The 26,110-nt window shown below is 39.1% G+C and overlaps 1 protein-coding gene across 6 annotated transcripts in view; it reads right to left on the reverse strand.

Moving 5' to 3' along the window:
• The window catches only part of LOC127636527 (paralemmin-2), a 128,134-nt gene that overhangs the window by 25,283 nt on the left and 76,741 nt on the right, over positions 1-26,110 (reverse strand). Inside the window, exon 1 of one of the 6 annotated variants that reach the window (XM_052117082.1) lies at positions 12,655-12,750. The exons of 4 other annotated variants lie outside the window; for them this stretch is intronic. Coding sequence is in view for 1 of the 2 variants with exons in the window: in XM_052117080.1 (XP_051973040.1) it covers positions 12,401-12,571 (171 nt within the window). In the remaining variant the exon portion in view is untranslated. One more of the 6 variants, XM_052117080.1, reaches the window with a different exon arrangement.

A 26,110-nucleotide genomic window follows, 5' to 3' on the forward strand; every position in this document is an offset into this window, starting at 1 on the left:
CGTAAAGCGCAATTAGCTATTTTCCTACGAATTTGGTCATTGCGCTAAGACGTTAATTATTAATAATACTTACATTCTCAATAATTTAACAGAGCCTATATCCATATCCTGAACTACATTTTCTATGGGTTTAAAAAAAGGTGTCCCTTTAAAAAGGACACACAAAATAATGTAAATCCATATTTCTATTCTTCCAATTAATTGCATACAGTCCATTTACACTACCAATTCCTTATTAATCTACTGTCTTTGTTTATATTGCTGGTGCTTGACAGAGAATGGACTGTCTAATAGGAGAAAGACGGTGATGGAGAAGAACCTACACTGACATGATTAGCGCCTTGCACAGGCAATTTCGCCAAACCCACTTGCGCCTACACTTAGCCAACGCTTACGCGAAAATGCCTAAACTTCATAGCCAATGCCATTGACTTTGTGCTTATGGCAATGTGTGCTTAAAACAGGGCCTGTAGTATTACAGAGAAAGTTACATAACTATACAGTTGTGACCGGGTGGAGGGCGGGGTCGGGACGTGATGCTACACATCCGGCCCCTAATCAGGCTAATCAAGCCTCAGAGAGGGATAAAGGCCGACTGGAGACTGCAGTGGGACAGAGAGATAAATTTATGAGCAGCTGTCCGACACATTTGTTGGTTTTTGGTTAAGTTCTTCATTAAAATATTATTTATATTGTCAAGCAGGTTCTCGTATCCTCCTTTCCATTAATCCCTTTACACTGGTGCTGAAATCCGGGAAGGAGGAGGGATGTGCCGTAGTTGAGTCCTCGCCACTACCATCCACCCCAACAGAGCAGCCATGGCCATCCGCCGGAGGACGGAGGAGACCGGCCACCAGAGAGCGGACGAACGGCTGCTGACTACGAAGGGAGAAGTCGCTCCTAATCTACCGCCTGGAGCGGTGAGGGCTGCTGTCAGGGACTGAAGAGACCCCTACCAGCCGCTGAAACGTGGCGGGGTGACCAGCCGCCTGAGAGCGGACGAACGGCTGCCGACTACGAAGGGAGAAGTCGCTCCTGGCCGTCCGCCTAGAGCGGGAGAACCACTGCCAGGGGCGGGGGAGACCCCTTCTGATTCCCGAGAACATGACGGGGCGTTCCATCCACCAGGGGCCAGAAGACTGCCTCCGATCCATCCGGGGAGGCGTGTTTGTTGTCTGTTGAAGGAGTGGCCAAGGACCAATCTATGGCGTATCGGAGAACCGGCGAGTACGTTTTTTTTTCTCTCTCTCTTTCCCACTGCTGCGCAGTGTTGGCCTTTTCCTCTCTTTTTAAAATGCTTTGGTTAATTTGGCATGATCGTGGTTACGGCGTGTACGTGCCAATTTTTTTTTGCTTTGTTTCCCTCCCCTTGTCCCCTCCCCCATCCAGGTAGACGGGGAGAGCACGCCTATCCTCAGGATAAGGGGTTGGGGGGTGTACGTCATGCCGGGGGCTCCCCGGTCTGAGAGAACGAGGGAGGAATGTGACAGGGCGGAGGGCAGGGCCGGGTCGTGATGCTACACACCCGGCCCCTAATCAGGCTAATCAAGCCTCAGAGAGGGATAAAGGCCGACTGGAGACTGCAGTGGGACAGAGAGAGAGAGAGAGAGAGATTTACAGGCAGCTGTCCAACACCTTTGTGTGTTTGTCTTTTCGTTTAAGTTTTTCATTAAAATATTATTTATATTGTCAAGCCGGTTCTCGCCTCCTACTTTCCCATTAACCCCATTTACAACAGTAGTGATCTATTTCTGTTGTATTTTTTTCCATTTAAATTGAGCTTTTTTTCTTGGTGTTTCTGTTGCAATGATGGTAGCTTCATAATTCTGAAAAGCCGGTCGTTATGTGACTCAAAGTGATTATTAACCCGCAAAAGGCTTCTATTTAATTAAATTAAATATGTAGTCTATATGTGCCACGTGCTAAAAAGTGAATTAGCGCTCTGCTCTCTGTCGTCTGCTACAAAAAGTTGTGTGTGATTCTTATGATTGTGTTTTCTGTGTATGAGCCAAGGAGCTCTAAAAGGTATGAGTACTTTGTGTCTTTAAGTCAGCCCAACACCGGCTCCACACATTCACAAGCACTCACATTTGAAGCACACAGCACATGCAAACTATATATTTATTTCATTAAATCGTAGCTTTTGTGGTTAAATAATCTCACTAGGACATAACGTGATTTTGGTTTGTGCGCTGAATGTTTATGTAATGACATTCGTACATCAGATAGCATTAGTGTGGCAGGGCGGAGGGCAGTGCCGGGTCATAATTATACACACCCGGTCCCTTATCAGGCTAATCAAGCCTCAGAGAGGGATAAAGGCCGACTGCGGAGGATGGTGCGGGAGAGAGAGATCGTTTATGGACATGTCCGTCGTGTGTGTTCGTCTTTTGTTTCAGTTTTATATTAAACTATTATTTATATTATCAAGCCGGTTCTCGCCTCCTCCCTTCCATTGAACTGCACTGGTGCCGAAACCCGGGAAGGAGGAGGGATACGGCGTAGTAGAGTTCGCACCACTACCATCCACCCCAACGGAGCAGCCTCGGCCATCTACTGGGGTATGAGGAGCCCGGCCCCCTGGAAGTGGTCAGGACCGCTGCCAGGGGCGGGGGAGACCCCTTCTGTTTCCCGAGAACGTGGCGGGGCGTTCCGTCCGTTAGGGGCTGGAGGACTGCCTCTGATCCACCCGGAGAGGCAAGGCTGTTGTCCGTTAGAGGGTGGAGGTGTGGCCGAGGAACAAGAACTCGGAGAACTGGTAAGTGTTTTTTTTTTCATCTGTCTCTCTCACTGCCGCTCCACGTTGGCCTTTTCCCTCTCGTTTAAATTTTAAAGTGTTTTTTTGGGGGGTACTACACTGTTACAGGAAGTACCCCCCCATTTTTATTATTTCTGTTTCCCTCCCCTTGTCCCCTCCCTCATCCAGGTAGACGGGGATGACTAACTTACAATCCCTGTGTTAGCATGATGAAGATGGATTCGTTACCACTGGGTGGTTTGGAAGGCTCCACTCATGTGCTAGGATTTTACAAACATTTTAAAATTGCCATCTTAAGCTTTTTCAGATTACTTTTTAAGGTAATTCTCTGGCCTTTAAACAATTTGCAACATGGAATTATGAAGCGGAGCTGTGGGAGTAAAAGCAAACATGCGCAAAGTAATGCCGGCATGTATCTCATCACCTGTGGTGTCTTGGTATTGATGCCTGTCTTACTCATGGGTAATCCACCAAAGACTCATCCCTTTATCATTGATCCACTGGGCATTTTATCAGAAAAATCACAACTATATTTTTTTGGATTTGGTTACGCTGCAGCCTTTACACGGATTCTGAATGATGGCAAAGAGCAGGTCTTTAAGCCAGCGCTCACAATTACAAAGCGGCGCACGAATAGCTTATCTTCAGCCAAAGTACTGTTGCTACTGCTGCTACTATCAGGAGATGTTCATTTGAATCCTGGACCACTTTTCCATTCAGAGCCCAACTCAACAGCGCATAAAAACATTCAGATGCAGTCAGCGTTACCTGCAGTGATACTCCAGCCGGTTATAACATCTAAAACATCTTCGTTACTCGCCTTGGCTCCGGTGCTGGGGGGCGTTTCTTCTGGTGGAGCTGTGTGCACTGTCCCCGGGTGTCGGCCTGTCGGAGAGGGGGGTTTTCGTCGGCGTGGTTCCCGAGGGGATGCGTGGTCGGGTATATGGACCGGTCCGGCCATTTCTGGTGGAGACGCGGAGCCGGGTGGCAGTGAACGAACAGGTGCTCTGGGAAAGCATGATGGACTTGAGCGGTGGTTGGGGTTGCAAGCTCCGGGCCCAGAGTGTCGGGCGGGAGTGGCGACAGCGGCAGTGGAGTTTGATCGGTCTGGGACCACTATCATGGACACTGGGGTGAGTTACGCGCCTCATATTGATCAATGTAGTATACAAGCTACAAATTTTCAATTTGATGATGGCCCGTCAGTGATGGTGGATGAAAGTCAACAAAGACAGTGTCCCGCGAAGGCCAAAACACCTGCAATAAATCGCGCAATGTCGAAACAGAGGAAGTCAAGACTCTTTCAAACTGTTAATCATGCTACAATCATCTGGAACTCTGAAACAAAACCCAAAGGAATATTGGGAGGACATATAAATATCAGAAGCATATTGCCAAAAATAGGCCAGATTCACAATTTACTTATTGATTCTAATTTAGATTTTCTGTGCATATGGGAGACTTGGTTGAATCACAATGTTCCTACTGACTTAATTAACCTACCAGAATACACTTGCTATAGGAGAGATAGGGCCAAAGGAAAGGGAGGGGGTGTTTTAATCTATATTAGGGAGCATTTTCAAAGTTCAGAACTTAAATTGAATGTAAACATGGAGTGCTTGGGATTGAATATAATTCTCTCTCCAAACATGAAATTTAACATAGTCGTGCTTTATAATCCTCCATGTCACGATGTGAATTTCTACAATGAACTGAAGAATCTTCTTTTTCTTATTGACAATGGCTGTGAATGTATGATATTTGGGGACTTTAATATTAACTGGATGGTTAAAAGTGGTAAATCACAATTATTGTGAGAAATTTAAATTCAAACAGCTGATTGATAGACCTACTCGACTCACTAGAAAGAGTGAAACCCTTATAGATCTGATTTTTACTAACAGGCCAGAGAGAGTAACAAAAACATATAATCTCATTACTGGCCTTTCAGATCATAATATGACACTGATTGTGAGAAAGTTAACTAAAAAAACGTTTACTTTACAATAATAATACAAAAAATTCAATTATAACAACAGGAATCCCCAAATCTAAAGAAGCCAATTTTGAATATGATTTAAAGGAAGTTAACTGGGAAAAGGTAATTAGAGAAACAGACTTAAACTATAGCGCAAGCAATTTTAACTCTGTGTTAAGTGATCTAATAAGTAAACATACAAAAACCTGGAAAAGTACACCCAAGAAACATTCTCTTCCATGGTTTAATAGTGACATCCGTCAGATCATTAAAAAGCGAGATATTGCTCTTAAAAAGTCCTTAATAACAAAAACTAATATTGACCACCTTATTTATACGGGCTTGAGGAACAAGGTAGTATCAGAGCTGCGAAAGGCAAAGACTAACTATTTCTCTAAACTAATTGAAGAAGCTAGTGGCAATAGTTCTAAAATGTGGCAACATATAAATAGACTAACTAATTCAAGTAGACATAAACACTCAAAAATAAATTTTGTCATAATCTGATTCAGAGTAATGTGGCTATTGCAAATGTTTTTAATACTTTTTTTATCAACTCCGTAAAAGAATTAGCAAGTAATTTTAAATATATTGAGCCATCTCTTGAAGAGCCTGACAATGCTCACACAGGCTCCTTCTGTATAAAAGAGGTATCCTGTGATAAAGTTAAAAAGGTGATTGTAAACATGAGTAACTCTATGTCTAAGGACATGCACAATATACATGCTGCATTAATTAAAAGATATGAAAGCTGTTTGTTAGAGCCAGTTACTTATTTAGTCAATTTATCAATACAAACAAATATGTTCCCAGAGAGCTGGAAAACAGCAATAATTGCACCGGTCTACAAATCGGGGATAAGGAAATATCAAGCAATTATAGGCCTATTGCTATCCTTCCTGTAGTCTCAAAAGTTCTGGAAAAGATTGTCGCCGAGCAATTAGCGGAACATTTAGAGTCTAATCACTTGCTTTATCCATTACAGTTTGGATTTAGAGACAAATATTCCACCGAAACAGCTAACTGTTATTTGATCAATAAAATTAAAGAATCACTGGATAAAGGAAATGTTGTTGGGGCGGTGTTCCTGGACCTAAAAAAGGCCTTTGACGCAGTGGTTTAGGTCTTATTTGGGCGGGAGACAGCAATGTGTTAGGGTAAATGGGGTGAGGTCACCTCTGCAAGCCAACAACATGGGAGTACCACAAGGGTCTGTACTTACCCCTTTGCTGTTCACAATGTATATAAATGACCTACCAAAATGCTGTCCAGGCGTAAACTTTCAGATGTATGCAGACGACACTGTGGTCCATGTTTCTACTAAAACAGCCAGTCTGGCAGGTGAACACCTGACAACAGCATTAACGAATATCTCTAACTGGCTCGAGTTATCTCATCTATCGCTAAATGTTAAGAAAACAGTCTCCATGTGTTTCTCTATACCAAATAGGTCGGTTAGCGATATATTTGAGGTACAAATAAAAAATGAAGCAATAGAAGCAGTCAATGAAGTCAAGTACCTTGGGATTATTCTGGATAAAAAATTAAAATTTGATAATCATGTTAAGTACATCTGCAAGAAGGTCAGACCAAATATAAATTGTTTTCGGTTTATAAGAAGGGATTTGTCCTGTCACACTGCAAAACTATATATGCATGCAATGATATTCTCACACCTATTATATTGCGTCACATCATGGTCACAAATCTCTCCAAATAAATTAATACCAATTCTCTCACTTTACAAACAGGCAATAAAAATCATGGACTGGAAACCCATGAGATGGCATCATTGTGATGTTATAAGAAAGCATAAGCTTCTTGGTTTTGACAGTTTTATTGATTTTAATTATATTAAATTGGTTTTCAAATGTCTAAATAATCATGTTTCACCACAGTTTTCTATATTAATCAGTAGACGCCAAAGCTCTCAGGGGGCGAACACACAAGCCACTATCAGAGGTGACTGTTTAGTCCCAAAGTGTAAGACCTCTTTTGGTCAGTCTGCCTTCTCAGTAAAGGGGCCAAAACTCTGGAATGCTTTGCCTACTGTTTTAAAACTAGAGACCGATGGCAAAGCTTTCAACAGAGGACTTAAACAATGGCTAAAAACTAAACAGCAGTGCTCGCATGAATAACTAATGATATTCGCTGACTCTGATGCTTCTGCTTTATAATTTAAACATGCAAATTTGTTTTCTCTTCTCTCTGTAATTACATGGTATATTTTAGCTATTCTTTTCTGTTAGTATTTTTAGTATTATTTTGCTTATTAGTTTTGTTATTGTATTTTATTTCTTAAAGCCTCCCGTGGACAGGTGTTGAAAATTAGCATTTGTGCTAAAACACTTAAACAAATGCATATGGTTCGTCCAATGTAATTGTCTGTCCATGTCAAATAAATAAATAATAAAAAAAAAAAAAAAAAAAATTAGTTTTGGGTATCTGAGCATTTTTACGTTCACTAGTACAAGTACATGAGCATGGCATCGGACTTGATTCCGATACTAGTAGATACGGTATCGGGACATCCCTATATATTTTTAATTGATTTTTAATTCCAAAATAATAATACCACAAGTATAGATCAAAAATAGTGCAATCTAATCAAAGAAGAACTGTTTTATCCAATATTTGTGAGTGCTATTTATTGTTATGCTTTTTAGAACATCACATTGTTAGTTTAACAACATGCTAATGGCAAACTCTCGAATGCAACATATTTCGGGTTAACGTTAAGTTAACTTTTTTTTTTTTAAATAGGCAACATATTTTTTTTATAATAAATTATAACTCTTTAAAGATAGACCCATGATCCTGAAGAGAAACATTCCACCAATCAAACGATCTCTGCAGCGACCATCCAGTTAGTCTCGAGTTAGTCTCCTTACACTCTCAAACTGCTTATATAATTGTATGTATCTGAACATTTTGCAATAAACTTAAAATATATTGTTTCTATACTTTACAAAATGAATAGTATGAGATATTTCCATAATTTTAGTTCAATTACGTAATTTGCAATGCTTCATGGGATTGTAGTCCATTCCCTCATGAAAGAATGTAAGTACACAGTCTTGTACCTTTATATTTTTTAAAATGTTCAAATTTTCAAAGCTTGTAATCTCATGATTCTCCACAGAGCTGGAAGGTTTGGTTCATGACTAAGAACGCTTTAATTAAGACTTTCAAAAAAAAACTTCCGGTACCAAGACAAAGAGGGTGGGCACTGTTGCAATCTATTGAGATCAATTGCGAGTGAATGAGGATTTGTATGATGCAGAGTCACTGGTTATGTAGAGCATTCCAATACAGTCACTTACAAGTTTCCATTTTAGTTAGAATGCTGCCCTTATAAGGTTGCTAACATTGTATGCAGTAGACAGCAAGGCAGCTTACTAGGTTTTGGAGCCATTCTCTCAGAGCTGCCATGTTATCATTTGTTTAAAGCAGGCACATGTGTGCCGTTCAAATACTTCATCTCAGTGAAGGTCAAATCGAGCATGAAGACCACAACACCTAGAGTTTGCACTTATTTTTGGAGGGACTAAACTGCTCTTCCCAAGAACCATTGTAAGTGACGTAACTAAAACAGAAATGACTGTATTACACAGTGGTGTACAGTGGTCATTGCTGTAGTCGTTGTTGCAATTCCTGTTTCCATTGTAACAATGACTTATCTGATTGGTGGAGCTCTCTTCAGGACTATGGGTAGTGTGGTTCTTTACCAGGAATTCAAAAATGTAACTTGGTTTGTAAAATATGAAGTTGAAATCACAGTGACGTGTGGCTACTACAAAAGCATATTTCAATACTTTTCTTCCTCAAAGCTGATGGTAACTGTGTCTTGCAAGTTTGATAAATTATCACTTAAAATGGAGAACATTTATGGGATTTTACTTAACCGACTGTTGTTCACAATTATCTGAGCTACACTAGCCACATATACTGTATTTTATCTTTCTCATTTGTATCTTTTTTTTTCTCCTAAGGGATTTTAGGAGAAACAACACTCCTGAGATTTGAAAGAGCAACCTCTGAGCAATAAATCTCTCTCTGCATTTTCCAGTCTCAACGTTTTAATAACCACAAACCATTCTAGCCTAATTTTATGGTGGCTGAACATTAAATCTATATCCCCTAGAATCTGAGGCACTGAGCAGTCATATGTGAAGGGACATCAGTGTTTTCTCAGTGGAATAGATGGACACATACTCTCCCTCCGGATGTTGTGTACCCCCTCCGACATTCCCGGCATAGCTCAGCTGTCTTCCAGGCTCTGGCCACCTAATACAAGTGATGAAGGATACACAGCCCTCCCTCATAAACCATAGTGTGTGTGTGTGTGTGTGTGTGTGTGTGTGTGTGTGCACTTGAAGGTGTATATAAACATACAAAAGGCAAGTTAGATTGAGGAAACTACATCTATATTTATACAGCATGTAAATTCATGTGTTTATGGGCATATTGCCTCACATTTTTTATCTTACTTTGAAACTAGTCCAATGCTGCCTATATTTATGTGACTTTCTGCACGTTGTTGCCCTCACAGCATCTGGAGGTGGTTAGCTGGACAGATGCAATTAACACAACCGAGCCAGTATGCTACATTTGGGGCCTTACTTTCTCTTCCAACACAGTGGTCCCAAAATATCTGGACACTACAACCACGTCTAAAAATGTATCAATGTCATTGGATTAGATGTGAAACCAAGTGGCATCTGCTAGTGCTTTTTATCAGAAATAACCTTCTTTGGTCTCTTTCCAAACTTTTCTTGGAACTTTTCGTTACTTCAAATTAAATGAAACGGTGTTGCAGTAATTTTTAGTGGATGTATAAAGTAAGTTCGATTCAAGTTCACACAGGGGTTCCAGCAGAGTAACCAAAGGTGTTGTTCATCACATTAACTATGAACATGTTTGACAGCCCAAAAGTACCACAGTAGTTTTTGTCTTCATTTTAAACAGTTTAAATTTTATTTTTTAACATTAAAACCTGACAAATGTATTTTTGTGAAATGTTTTGCTTAAAAAGTTCAGAGCCCCTTAGAGGACAGAGAGGAAATGTGTTTTCTGAAATAGTTTTGCATTCCATCGCAATTATATTTGGGTTACCTCAAAGTACATATATTCATCCCTTAAAGGTGCACTCAGTAACTTTTGTCTTTGTGTCATTTTGGACTTACACTGACACCTAGTGGCTTGAATGCAGCCATTGTAGAAATGTAGTGATCACAGTCAGTCATGATTACTTTAATCTATGAGTGAAAGTGTCAAATAACAGGACAGTTACTGAGATTAAGCAAGGAGTATTCAGCTGGTCATGTGATTCCAAAATGGCAGCCCCCTTGTGTGGACCCTCTCCATGTAGAATAAAACAGCTTTTATAAGTTTACTGATATGACTGGAGTCTTCATTTTAATGTTAGTGGTCATGATTTCCTACATATATTGCAAAATTACAATTTATATCTGTAGGAGTAAAACTTCTTGTGGCATGGGGGGCGTGGTCGTGTGTCGGTCTGCGGGAGAGAGAGAGAATTACGGGCATGTCCGTCATGTGGTTGTGTTTTGGTTTTTGAGTTTAATTAAATATAATTTATGTTGACAAGCCGGTTCTCGCCTCCTCCTTGCCCATCCTTAACAGTGTTACTTTGGTGCCGAAGCCCAGGAAGGAGGAGGGATGCCCGTCGCAGGGTCATCGACACTGCCGTCCACCCTGGGGAGCGCCGCTGCCATCTGCCGGGTGACGGAGTAGCCTGACCTCCCGGATGCGGTGAACGGCCGCCGTCCGCGGGGCGAGTGGGGACTGGATTCCCCAACCTCCTGGAGCGATGGAGCCGCTGCCAGGGGCGGAGGAGTGCCCTGCCGTCCCCCAGAAACGCGGAGGGGTCGAGTGAAGTCCGCCGTCCGCGAGGGGAGGAGGGAAGCAACTCCCCGATCGCCTGGAGCGGTAGGGCCGCTGCCAGGGGCGGAGGAATGTCCCCAGGTGCCGCCAGAAAAGCGGAGGGGGCGTTCTGTCCGCTGGAGGTCGGAGATTTGACTCCGATTCGCCCGGAGAGGAGCGGCTGTCGTCCACCAGAGAGTGTGGAGGAGTGTTCGAGGACCACGCGATGGTACATCAGAGAACCGGCTTGTCAACATAAATTATATTTAATTAAACTCAAAAACCAAAACACACACACATGACAGACATGCCTGTAATTCTCTCTCTCTCCCGCAGACCGACACATGACCACGCCCCCCATGCCACACTTCTTTAATGAAGAAAAAATGACTGAGTGCACTTTTAAGAATATTACCCATGGTTTCACTACAGAAATCACAAAATTAACAATAGTATTTGTATTAAAACCATAGTAAACACAAAATGTAATTTTCTTATACTACAGGAACTATAGTTTAACTATGGTATTTGTAGTAAAATCATAGTAACCACAACATGTTGCTTAGTTTTACTATAGTAGCCATATTTTAACCTTGACATTTGTGGTGAAACCTTAGTAATAATACAGGAAACCTACAGTAAAACCAATGTTTATTTTCATAAGGGCATGTTATTTTTTGGGGTTGGAAACCATGGTTTTAATAACCATACTTCTACCACAAATTCACCATGGGGTTACAGTAGTAAAACTATAGGAATCATGTTTTCCTTTTGTTTTCCTGTCTTATAATTAATATTACAGCTTTACTAAGAATATCATGGTTAAAATATGGTTACTGTAGTAAAACCATGGTAAATTTAGTGGTTACAATGATTTAACTACAAATGCCATAGTTCAACTACTTTTACTGTAGTAAACATGGATACTTTTCATAAGGGATTGGTCCAAAGCTTTTGGAAACCCAAATGAATTGTGAGGGAATGCAAAACTATTTTAGGACATAAATTCTCTCCATGTGATCTAAGGGGCTGAGTTGAAACGTTCGCTTGTACTATAATTCAAATAAATGCTTCTTGGTTTGACATTTTGTTATCTAACACAATGACATTCATACAATTTTAAGTGTGGCGTACTTTGAAGAATAAAACATCCATTAATATTCAACAGTTACGCAATATGCCTCAAATCTAGTATGACTTTCAACAGCTCATAGAACAGGCAGTACAGACTGAGCCATCACACCACACTGATGATGAAAGACTCCTGAAATAAGATTATTACTCTATCACTGCACGACTCAGTGGACTCAAGACTATTCAAAGAGAGTGCTGAGAATTAAAACAAACTCACTTCAAGACCTGAAATAACCATGCTGGAAGAAAAATCGTAAATGAGATCTTCTGAAATATTGATTGTTTTTCCTAGACAGCAGTGCGATTAAATGGACTTTTGCTGAAGTTTGCTGCTTCCCAGATGCTTCTACTGAGAAAAAGATCCCACTAATCTCACACGTCTCCTCTCGAGTTTCAGCAGAGATTTCATTGATGCCACAAACTGTGCTCAGATTTGCCAACACTGCAAAAATGATTTTACTTTTGTCTTGTTTTCCAGTAAAAATATCAAAACTTTCTTTTGTCCAAGTTTTAACACGTTTAAAACACGGGAACATAAAAAAAATGCATGTAACAGTGCAGGACATACCAACTTCCCAAAAGTATTTAATGTCAACTTCAAACAGAATTTCAATGAGTGAAATATTAGAAATGTCCTTGCTTACCATTTTCATATTCTTCCAAATTTGTAATATAGACTTCAGGCACAATACAATCCAATACAGATTGTCACTTGTAACTGTAACTTGTAAATCCGTAACATAAGAAACAGGCTTGCTTCTATACCACAAACTATAAACGTTTGAGGAGACCCACAGCAACCCTGCCCAGGACATCACAACATAGGGCTTTTCCTGACCAATAACACCCCCGCCCCATGTATGTGTGTTTGTGTTATAGAGCCGCATGCCCTACTCACCCTATACTGCTGGCTGCAATGTTTCCGTCTGCTCTCCTACAATGCCTCTCTCTCTTCTCTCTGTCCCCCAGAGTCAAAATTCTTGCTCTGTCTAGTTATTGGCTATGATGTCATGGACAAATGGGGTCTGGTTTAAAAGAGGAGGGGGTGTGGTCTCCACCAGTGCTCACACAAAGCCCCTCTCTGTCAGAGCCGTCCTCCTTAACACCCTCTTCCCTTCACCGACCTGGACGGATGGACGGAGTCAACACGCCCCCCCTCACACTCCAAACTTCTCTAGTATGAGCAGCAAATGCCCGATAAGGAAAGGCAAAGTACGTTTGGGTGTGGATCTATCTTTTGGGTGGAACACTGTTCAGTCCTGACTCAAAACCAACATGAAAATATATATTTCTGTCTGCATTGTCTCACTCATACACTCAGTAGTCACCAAATCCTGCATTCCTCATGCAACACTCACAGAGGTGGGCGGTAATGTAGTTAATTATGGTTGAAATTTGACCCACTTTATGATAGGTGCCTTTAAGCATTTGATACGATGTACTTATTATGCACATACATGTTGTTGCATTGTACTTAGATTTCCAGTACATGTATTTATCTACATCTGTGTGGCAGGGTGGAGGGCGGGGCCGGGTCGTGATCCTACACACCCGGTCCCGTATTAGGCTAATCGAGCCTCCGTGAGGGATAAAGGTCGACTACAGAGGATCATGCGGGGGAGAGAGATAGTTAACGGACATGTCCGTCGTGTGTGTTTATGTTTGTGTGCTTCAGTTTATCATAAATATATTATTTATGTTGAAAAGCCGGTTCTCTCCTCCTCATTTCCATTGTTCCCTTTACAGTCTGTAGTTAACCTTACCCATAACCCAAACCCATCCACCACCCTTACCCTAAACCCTAAACCCTAAGCCTACTTCTAAACCTACACGTACTTCAACCTTAGTAGCAGCCAATGTACATTTTATAAGAATCTTGTAGAACAATATATAGTTTCACAATAAATACATTGTATTGTATGCATTTTAATATTAGAACATAGTAGTTAAGGACACCTTATATAAGTGGAACCAAAATGGAAAAATGGCTAATATATTAAAGGTGATATGTGTACAACTGTAAGCAGGGATTCTGCTCCCTATATACAGATCACACAGTCTTCTTAGGACACCAAAACCCCAGGGAGCCCTATCTTACCCTAGGGGGGCACCAAAAAGTCCATCAGCTGCCCTTCCTCGCACGTTATACATTATCGAAGGACCTGATGGCAGTCGCGGAAAGCGCAGAATATTTGCAATTCCGTTTGGTGACGCTAGAACCAAAGAAATTACACACTTTGCCTTAGATAAGTAACTGTATGTTAATGCCCAATTTTGGATTATCCACTGAATTAAATACTTTACTAATGAAAGGTACTTCATCTCATTTGATTATTTTGTCCTTTTATTTGGGACTTGGATGCACACCAGAAGATAAGTTTATTCATAACAAATGAATGATAAGTCTCACAATATATACAAACTGTTAAAAACAGTAAAAGTAACATTATAAAATGGATGATTCCAACTTAAAATTCTGAATAGATGGACCACGTTTAAAACCATTCCAAAACAGCAAAAATATGCACAGCTGTGACCGCACATGAATTTAATTTTTTAATTTTCCTAATTTTTTTCTTCCAATTTGGAATTCCCAATGTGTTCTAAGTCCTCATGGTGGCACAGTGACGTCAATCCGCACATCTTATCACGTGGCTTGTTGAGCACATTACCTTGAAGACATAGCGCATGTGGAGGCTTCATGCTATTCTCCGCGGCATCCATGCACAACTTATCTTGCGCCCCATCGAGAGGGAACCACATTGTAGTGACCACGAGGAGGTTAACCCAACGTGACTCTACCCACCCTAGCAACCAAGCCAATTGGTTGCTTAGAAGACCTGGCTGGATTCACTCAGCACACCAGTTGTATTCTTTATTAATTTGCAATGTTTGTTTTTTTGTCTTTACATATAGATTGCAAGAGAGGGAACATTCCAACATCGTAAAACACAACTACCTACCAAGAAGAAATGAATTTGCAATACTGCCTCACAACTGTAAACATCTAGGATGTCTTAAAGTAACAATATATCGATTATTGATTGGCATGTTATTTTACAAAAGTATTGCCTTCTCATACCATCTTTTTTGTCAGGGTAAGAAAAACTTAACGTCACCAAGGGGCAACATGGCTGTAATTATTCTGATTGGCCAATTGCCACATTCTGTGGTCAGATATTTATATAATGGCCCCTAAAGGCAAATTCCAATCGAAAGTGATCATCCCTATACCCTATGAAGGACAGAGCTCTTGATGTGGACACTCTGAAGGGAGCAAATCATTACTGTATAAATGTACCCTTCACTAACAGTCTTGCGGAAGGGCCTTTCGTAAAAAAGTTTATTAGAACGAACCTTCGAGTAACATCCCCTTCCCGATATATAGGCAACGATATATATACACACAAGACAACATTTAAATTGAAGTCTAATTTGCATGCTTTTCTATTAAATCAGTTGGTCTTCTGTTTATTCTGTAATAACATTGGGAGACAACAAGAGGGTGATATAGCATTTAATGTTGTGGGTAGAAAAGGCACAAGTATCACACACCGTATTTTAGAGCTCATTGACACATGCAAGACGAGCTGATGCGGCGCAGCAGACGGCATTCCAAATTTATGAAGGTTTTTGTACTTCTTCAAGAATTAACTAAATAATGTTGATGAGTTTGTAGGTTAGTGTATGAAACTGGTGTACCTGTGCAAACGGCAATGTTTATTATGGAATTTCTCTATATGTAGTCTTGAATAGGTCATTCATTCAAGTTGTCAAACCATAAAACGACAAACTTGTAGCTGAAAATACATTGCGTGTGTTATATAAAAGATACATAGACACAGTAAATCATCCAGTGATGGCTAGAGTAAATAATCTTTGTTCTTTGATTATGATTTTGGTTGAATTTAATGGAAAACTGTGGCACAGCAGAATTTTGACGCTGTGTAGAAAATACTATTTTCTACCTTTTGTAGAAAATAATTGTTACTAATTTTAGATCGTCATCTGCCAGACGTATCTCGTCTGCGAACGTTGAGTTGCGAAATATGTTTGAAAAGATAAAGACTATTGTGCAATTAGCAGCCCTATTTATATCTGAAAACAATCACGATATACAGTATTTCAATAATTGTCAGGAAAAACATTCGATTTTCGATTTGTGAAAAAGGCATCGATCCCAAGCATATAAACAACATCCAACTCCTTGTAGCAGTTTACATATTTCTACTGCTGTATGTACTGTTATACTGCCTAGAACTTACAATGCAGTTTGACTTTCTCAGAATCTAATCTGTCATTGCATTCACTTTCCCAGGAATCCACTCACAAAAGCTAACGTGTAATGTTTGTACGTCTTATCAGGCCTTGTGCTGCACATTGTGAATCTATAAGTATTTATGAATAGATTATTAAATAGATGTCTAGTTATTGTTTTCATTGAAACCCCAAAATAGAAGTTATCAGAGTATGGCCCTGGAAAAATCTGGGTAAAAGGACATTATAGTAATTGGCCAGTGACTTATAAAGTCCTTGCTGCATCAAGTGCCTTTTAAATGTGACAACAATAGAATAAAGATAAGAGCAAAAGAGATCCAGACGAGATCTGTGTGAGAATTGCCACTCAGTCACACAAGGTTGTTTTAGAGATGTTCTTTGTGCTAATAATAACTCTACCTGCTTGTTTCTGTTTAGCAACAAAGACTTCAGGGTAACCTTCGCGTCATCAATTTTGTTTATTTTTTATTTTTATTTTAGTGGTAGACTGACTGAAACGGTTTAGCTAAAGAATGTCTTTGTCACTCGAATAGCTTATGATGTTTTAAAAATAGGCAGAGAAAGTATGACGTTCAAATTTCCCATGAGGATTTTTTGGGAAATGTATCAAAATGTTGTAAGTTCGCAGTGATTACTTATTGCTTGACTGTAGTATTGAGGTGTGTGTGAGGAATGAGCAGAATGTCTGTTGTTTTGTTCGAGGATGTTGGTGTCAGTAGTGTGGGGTGTGTCATCCTCTCTCTAATATCTCCTTCCTCACACAATCTGTGTGTTCATGCGGATAAAGAGGAATAATAATGCTACGTGCACTAACCAACTAAATAAATAATAAATGTTTTGGCTGCAGTTTCCCAGTGAAGTATCCAGCAGGGGGCGTCAAAAGCAAGTGAAAATATGATGGAATCATAACCTAAACCTAACCAATAGTGTTCAAAAAGATAAATGAGAGGTGAACAAAACAGACATCCTTTACCTAAACCAAACCGACAGTAAAAGCACATTTACTGAAGCAACCACGTAATTTTGTGTTGCTTCTATGGCACTTTTGATTGACTTTTACTTTTGTTTTGAGCATCCTTGGCTGGGCTAGAGGCTCGGTCTCCAAGTCCAAAGTCCAACACTGCATGAGGTGAGCTGCCACGGTAGGAAATTACATTGGAATATGTGTGTAAATGTATAATGGGTCTGTAGTACAACATCCCACTCTCTACTCATTCTAACATATTCAAAAACTGCCACATCGAGAAGGCAACAGTGACATTATATGCTATTGATGTTGCTGACACCCAACATATCATGCCAGAAAGCCAAAATTGTACCCCAACAAGTAATTTCAAGATGTTAAAAATCTGATGCCCTTCACATAAGTCTTTGCTGGCGAATGTTTATCATTGAAAGCAATGCTCTTGCCGGACACCAAAAACTGCCTTTGGAGTCTATCTGTTGACGTGCCGGACTCTTGCACAAGCGGCAGTGTGAACGTTTTGAGTAAAAACAGGACAGATTGAAGAACAAAACTGCAAAATGGATTCCTGTCGACTGTTGGCTTGTTCAATGATATGGGAATATGGGGGGCCTGGGTATCTCAGCAAGTATTGACGCTGACTACCACCCCTGAAGTCATGAGTTTGAATACAGGGTGTGCTGAGTGACTCAAGCCAGGTCTCCTAAGCAAACAAATTGGCCCGGTTGCTTGGGAGGGTAGAGTCTCATGGGTTAACGCCCTCATGGTCGCGATTAGTGGTTCTTGCTCTCAATGGGGCACGTGGTAAATTGTACGTGGATCGCGGATATTAGCATGAGCATTATACATTTAGGGCATTTTCCAATTGAATTTTTGCGCTCTGGAAGGGCACTGCGGCAAGGGGACTTCTCTTGAAGGGTGGTTCCAATCGAATTTATAACAAAAGGTGCTTCCACAAGACTGTTAATAATGGGTACATTCATACAGTAATGCCATGCTCCTTTTAGAGTGCTCACGTTAAGAGCTTTGTCCTTCGCAGGGCATGGGGATGATCACTTTCAATTGGAATTTGCCTTTAGGGGCCATCATATAAATTTATCTGACCAGAATTTGCCAGAATTTGCTAATTAGAATGAATTTTTCCACTTGGTGACAAAGTTTTTGTTACTCAGACAAAATTGGCAGAATCATGGTACAGTGATGGTATGAGAAGGCAATACGGTGGTATTTTGATTACCATACTCATATGCCATGGTAGAGTATTTCGATGAATACAATAATTTTACCATGGTTTACCAAGTCCAAATCAACATGGTACCTTGGTACCAATTACTGTACTATGGTATCATGTCCACCAAAAAACCATGGTTTTACACCAAAGTTGATAGAACAAGCACACTTTTCAAAACATAGTAATACTACTTAAGGTTTTGAATGCTTCATGGTGCCTAAGTATTAATATTTCCTGCTGTCTTCACTATTGAATGTATTTATTTAAAAAAAAAATAAGTGTATAATTTCTGCACCACCAAATGGAATTGGATTGGTCAGTCACACAGAAAAATATTACATAAAAAGTTAGTGCCAAGACGATTTGACGAAGAAAATGTCAGATTCCTTGTAGACCAAAGGCTGAAAGTTTAGCGTGTTTGTATATAAGGATGTTAAGAGGAGAATAAACACAGGACATTGTGCTTCACACCCTGTCACCATCCCGGCCTAAAATATGACCTCTAATCTGCGGGAAGACTTTAAGAAGTGGGTCATCTGGATATTATCAGTGAGTCTGGTCCAAGGGTGCAACCGTGAAACATCAACACCCTAAACAAAACATAGATGGTCAGAGAAGTCCAATCAAAATATTGCTTTGTGAATGGGTTGCCATAAGTAACCTGAAATTCAAGGACTAACCAGTATAGTTAATATAGTGTATATTAACGTAATATACTAATATAGTGTAGATAAAGGGGTAATAGTTATAGGGCAAAATTAGTTTGCTTATACAAATACATTTGAGAGAGCAAGATGCTCTTTTGAGTAACAAAGTAAGATAATGTTTATTAAATGGGTGCACAAATTAATGTAAATTTCAATCCATTTGGCATTTCATAATATCTCAAGTAATCTATAAACAAATGAATCTCCATTGTGATTGGATCGGTTAATGTGAGCCCACTTTGGACATTTTTCCTATCAAATATATTTACCCCATTTAAGAAAAAACATGATGGGCTTTTAGCCCCTGCAACAGGGGAGTTATTACCCCAAATACTAATATTTACTTATTGGACAGTTGTTGAAAAACCTTTTATTTACTCACCTTAAACAAAACTGAAAATGACAAAAGTATTTGTCTCAAAATGAATGTGATATTTTTGGGTTTTATAATTTGATAGATACATTTTAAGTTAAAGGTGCACTAATTTTTTTCTCTTTAAAAAAAGTTTAACTCCTATAGAAATTAAATGTAATTTTACAATATATGTAAGAAATCATGACCACTAACATTAAAATGAAGACTCCAGTTATTTCAATAAACTTATAAAAGCTGTTTTATTCTACATGGAGAGGGCTGCCATATTAGAATCACATGACCAGCCGAATACTACTCGTGTAATCTCAGTAACTGTTCTGTTATTTGACACTTTCACCCATTGATTAAATTAATCATGGCTGACTGTGAATATTACATTTCTACAATGGCATCTGAAACTGAACATTATTGATTTTAAATGATGCTGCATCCAAGCCACTAGGTGTCAGTGTAAGTCTAAGATGACACAAAGAATAAAGTTACTGAGTGCACCTTTAAATTATATTAATTAACCAAATGGAGATTCAGATTTCTTCAAAATCAAATGTTTATATATTGCACACAATGACCTCATGGATCAGACTGATCTCACAGTGAATTTAGAAACAATAGGTTGGCTTTTCTTGAGCTAAACTTGGTCTGTGCTTATCAAAATTCAAAGCACTGCCTCCAGTGGCCGAAGTGGGAAGTGTTTTTGGATGCAAGGGCACATGTGAGCTCCAGATTCTGCAAGTAGGGATAGATACAGGCCAGAGATCTCCAAATCGGGGCGGAATCACCAAAAGAGTGCAGGGTTACTCAAGAAGGGGGAAGGTTACTCCAAAAGTGGGTTGCACCAACTCCAAAAGGGTCGTCACTTACATCACGGTTAAGGTTAGGGGAAGTTGTAGATAAGGGGCTACCTATATCTTTGCTCCCTTTTTGGCGCTCTGCCTGCAGCTATGTTCTTCTAAGTTTCTGGATGCAATGCCCACAGAGGGGAGCTAAAAGCGAGTTGTAAAGCTGGTTGTTTTTAGCTTTAAAAGATAAAATACAGTGAAGAGGGATGCATATTTTTTAACTTTACCCCAATACCCAACCCTCAACCTAATTGTCAGTGTAGTAAAAATGTAATCTAAGAGGGAAAATGTAACCTTTAAACCATGCTTGACACTGATTATGCAAACACAATTACTTCCTGGTTTCAATGTGGGGCAAGAACCCAGGTCTCCTTGCTGCTGACGAAACACTCTTCCGATTGTGCCAAGAGGAGAAAGTAAACACTTTAAAATGAATTCAGAAATATCTGATGGGAGATGATATTTGTTAGTAATTTGGCATATTGGGGCCGATGTCAGGGTACAGGGACATTCAGAAGCAACATCTTCGACTTCCCGTGTGATCATATTGCATGGATAATGAATTATTTTGCAGTGCACTGTGACAAACAGGTATTTAGGAAAGTCATGCGGTAGTTTTTGATGCTATTTAGTGTTCTAGGAGGAAACTTACAATTAAACTTTTAGTAACAGGGCAGCAGTAGTAATGATATTCCCAAAGTCTAAGCTCATACAAAAGTCATTTTTAAAGCAACAGGGCCATCTTGGTAACATTCTTGGGCTGCTATTTCCAGTTATGCAAGTATACTGTAGATATTTGTTCAAATGGGAAAGACAGAAATCTCCAAAACGGTTTGCCAAAGTTACTTTCAATAACATTGAATTTCCAATAAAATCTGTCTGCATGCTACGGTCTCATAAATGTAGCTCTTTTAGCTCAGATCAGGCTAAAAAAACCCTGTTTAGTTCAGGTTGGTTAAGCTAATGCACATGTGCATTCTAGCATAAGAACACGACCAGTTGATGTCTATGCCAATAAGGCAATTTGCTCTTAAAAATGAAAGGCGGTACTGACTTTCCTACAGCCGGCATGCTGAGCATTGCAATTTCTCATGTTCATTTACCAATTCTGACCATACAAGGTCTAGATCAAACTAGATAATTTACTAACTCTTCTGAAGAAACTAGACTTTTAGTTATTGGGTTTGGGAATGGTGTTACCACCTGTCCCATAAAATACAGGATTGTCCCGTATTTGAAGATTAAATTATGCATCCCGTATTGAGTCAATACGGGATGTGATGTGTCCCGCATTTAACCTAGTCAGATGGCGTCACAGTGAAATCGTTCAAGACCACCCCATGAGGGTAAAGTTAATTTAACTTTGAAATATGCTTGAAAGTTCGCCTACAGTAAGGGACTGTCTAAACATTCCTAACATTGTGTTAAAACATGCTAAAACTCTGAAGGGTGTGTGGTAAGGGACAGTCTAAATACGTCAGCCCCCAATCAACAACCCCCTGCCAACAACTCTAGAGAGAGTGTCCTGATATTTGACAGCTTCAAAGGTGGCAACCCTATTTGAGAATGACTTCATTCAACCCTTGAGAAGACCAAGGGCGCCTTAAATGATCCAATATGACAGATCGCTGTTGTAGGTTTGAACAAGACCAACCAACCAAATATGAACTCATTCTTGTAATACAAGATTCATACAGTCTGTAGCACGGACAGTATGGTTCTTAGTTAACCTGCTTTCTGAGCCCAGTGGGAGAAGTAAAATAGAGCACATCTTCAACTCTAAATTTGGTAATCAGGTTGCAGCCAGCCAGCTCTGTGGTAAACCCTTCTTTTTAGCAAAGCTATTCTTATGGATGGTTTCTCCAGAAAAAGAAACAGCTAAACTGCATTTCCAACTTAATTATATGTCTACACTCTATTGTGATGTCAACTAAAATAAACATGAGTGATTCTATGAGAACCATCATATCATCCTTTGCTGATTTTACCAAGTTAATGGGCTCAACATGAAAGAAAACATAAAAATGATATAATTAGTATTACCATGTAGTTGGCAAAAGTATACTTGGCAGCAAAGTCAAAGTTCTAGCAAACGTTTGTAGAAGCTACTAAGAGTAAAGGACATAAATGAACCCTGTTAGCAAAGATGACGGTGTTCTTCTACTCCGGAACAAAATATATATTTGTGACTTACTTATTTGACAATTTCAAGATATATTAGCTGTAAATAAAACATGTCTTTCAAACAATCAATTTAGCTTCCCTGGTAAATTTACCTTGTTTTAAAGATGTTTAGATATTTTTTTTACTGTAAAAAATGCTATTAATACATCTGCACCTATTGTCTTAACAATCACGGCATCTGACACAACCCTCGGAAGACTCAAGATTTCTTCAAAACCATCTTAAAGTCCATATTAAGCTCTAAATTAATGAGGTCTTACCCTTGGGCTCTTTTCCAAAGTGAGGCAGAGAACTTGCCAAGGTGCCGTGTACTTCAGCATGGTCAACGGTTCCTTGACTTCCCCGGACTACTGAATAAAATAGCAATTACTGTTTCAACCTTCCTTCAATAGATGTATACTCCTCCTTAATTATGGTCCGAGACCTCCTCAAAGTTCATTTGAGAAAAAAAGTATGCCATCGCACAGGGAGTAACATTCCACAAGACTGCATGCAGACCTCAGCAGTGCATATCCAAGCAGAGTCTGCCAGAGGGCATCTGATCTGAAAATGAGCTTAGCATCAGAAGCAATTACTGTATATGGGTCTCCTGCTTGATACGTGCTGAGAGCAGTCGTTTGCTTATATCCTTATGTTCATGAAGCTCTTAGTGCACTTAATAACTCCTTTGATGAAGAAGGAGATTTTGACGACAAAGACTAAAATGTCATGCAAATTCGTACAAAGAGCAAAAATGTGTGAATATAAATGCAGAAATCTCATTGACACCATTCTAATTGGCACGACAGAGCAGCCTCAGAGACACGGGTTCTGATCCCATGAAAACCATTAAGTAATTGTGTCCACATTAGGGATGTCCCGATACTGGTATCGAATCGGGTTTGATACCAAACTCATGTACTTGTGCTCTTAAAAATGCTCCAATACCAAAAATACCATCTGACGTATGAATATCATTACGTAAATATTCAGCGAACTAATTAAAATCACTTTATTTCCTAGTGAGATTATTTAACCACAAAAGCTGCGATTTAATGAGATAAATATACAGTGTGAATGTGCTGCACACTTCAAATGAGCTTCAAGCTCCTTGACTCATACATGGAAAACACCATCATGAGCATCACATGCTCTTTTCTGTAGTAGATGACAATTAGCAGAGCGCTAATTCACTTTGTAGCACCAGTCACATACTACATATTTTATTTAATTAAATAGAAGCCTTTAGCGGTTTTATAATCACTTTGAATCACCGGCTTAACACAGAAATACTTCAAAATAAAAGTTCTGCCAAAATAAAAGCTCAATTTAAATGAAAAAAAAAGCATGATAGAAATAGATCACTACTGTAAAGTTATGTAATATTCACTGTAATGCAACTACTACTACTACTACTACTAATAGATAAATAGTAAATGTAGTATATTCAAGCAATATCTCACATTTGTGATGCTCTATTATGCAAGCACTTTATTTGACAAAATACATCTCCGATGTTGTATCTTGGTTGTGCTGTGAGGTTCTGTATAAAAGCACTTCACATGATAAAAATAATATTATGTTGAAAATTAATTGTTATATTTTCATTTGATTAACGTTTTCATGAATACATTTATTTAAACAACATTTTGATGCTAAATTTGAAATAAACTGTTGATATGGAGAAAAAAAAAATGGTATCGGTAAGTACTCATTCTCAAAAACATGGTAGCCTATCGGAACATCCCAAGTTCATGTAATTAACGATGGTACTTCTGAGGTACTTTCTTTCCTCTAAGATTAAATTTTTACTCCACTGACAGTTAGGTTTAGGGTTGGAGTTTGGGTTATAGGGTTAATAAAATATGCATTCAGGATCTGTACATATTTTACATATATAACAACTAAAAACAACTCGCTTTATAACTTGCTTTGGTGCCACTCTGTGGACATTTCTGGAACGTGTATTAAGTATATACAATTTTGATTTCATGTTGACTTTAAAGAGTTGCTGTTGTTGAGTGTCCCTTTAATGTCATTCCTACTAACTCTACTGTATATTAAACTGGACAAATGGTAATTTTAGCCACCTTTGCAAGCTTCCAACAACATAACAGGCCAAAGAAATCTCACAATTTCTCTACTGCTATTTTTTATTGATTTTGTTTGTGTTGCATTGCTTGTATAAGCTTATGAACCTGCAATGATGCACCATGGAAGATCAAGACAGCTGTCTGGATCTGCCTGTCTGTAACGAACCAGACTGCTCATCCTTGCCTAATCTGTGACCCAGATTCATCGAGTACAACTTTGATGCACTTTCTGTCCTTTTCCAAGAATCTAAATGCAAAGTTTCTTCTATTTTTGCAGTTTCTTCTATTTTGGTTACAATAACTCAGCAAGGGCATCTCTCTCTGAGATAGCTGGCGATCAGCAGGGATAATTTCCCTTTTGCAATCCACATTTTATATAAACACATAAGAGAAGATCATGTGACAATGAGTTTTGGATCAAAGGATCCTGTGATTCAAATTTTTTGACTAAGAAAAACTGAAATTGAAAAAAAAAAAAAACAATTCAACCACCTTAAAATTGAAAACTTCACTTCAATTGCTGCAAAAGTTGAAACTCTGAAAACATATATAATTGAGTAAAAATAACTGAAATTCTTGTGACAAGTGAGACGTTAAATGAATAGAAGTATAGATAATATAACAAAAAAGCTGCAAGTTTTCCAGTAATACCTCAAGCAATACAGTCTTTTAACTTCTTTAAATGGACGACAAACTTTAAAGGGAGGAAGCAGCTGATTTGTTTGTGCTTTCAGCACAATGTAAGAGGTCAAACCAGACAGGAAAAACCTCCAACCATTCCAAGGACAAACCCTGAACAACCCAAACAAAAGCTAAGGAAAAAGTGCCATATTCATGCCATCACATTTAAACTTCCAACTCTGTTAAAGTTAGCCTTGAAGTCAATGATAGCTGAAGAGGTTTTGTGTTGTTGAGGTTTATGCCCAGATGTTCCACTGGCCAGGTTTCCAGGTCACCTTTTGTTTTCCTTTAATTAATTGAATTAATTAATGTCCACATTTTGGTGAGTGGACTTAACATTTAAAAGAATCCCTAAGAATCATTGCTTTTAAAACATATGCCAAAATTGAATGAAGATCAAACAATTGATTTTAAGTTCAGTCATCAAACTCCAAATGGCTCAAGCAGAAAGGTCCTTTGAACATGTAATCTGTTAGTCAATCAACTCCACACTCCATGGCCCAAGCTGGTACTGTGGGGTTTGGCAGGTAATATGTTAGTCAAACAACTTGCTTTCTCCATCACTGACTAGCATTTAAATTGCCTCAGTCATTTGCAGGTGAACCGTTCTCAATGAAGTGCGCTCACTGAAACCCTCCTCCTCCTCAGCATCACCTGTCTAGAATTGCGTCAAGGGGATAGTATGTATATCTAATTGTGCACCATGTAGGCTTGTTTTTAGCAGCAGCAAGTCTTCATAAAGGTGTTGAATGCTTAAGCAGTAAGCAAATCTAACCTGCCAAGACTAAACCTACTAACTTGTCAAATTCATAATAATAATACTTTTTTAATTTTTGCACCAGTTATTTCGGTCTATTTTTGCTCCACTAATGGAAACAGTTCCAAACAAAGCCAAAACAGGATCAACTGTTGGGTATAGTTACTGTAATATGTTGTATAATACAAAGGATCATAGGTCTTATAGCATTAATTAAAATGTATAAGTCTTCTACACAAACAATAAGCATACTAGTGTTTTGTCA

The sequence above is a fragment of the Xyrauchen texanus genome, chromosome 44, assembly GCF_025860055.1.
Source record: "Xyrauchen texanus isolate HMW12.3.18 chromosome 44, RBS_HiC_50CHRs, whole genome shotgun sequence".
Lineage (NCBI taxonomy): Eukaryota > Metazoa > Chordata > Actinopteri > Cypriniformes > Catostomidae > Xyrauchen > Xyrauchen texanus.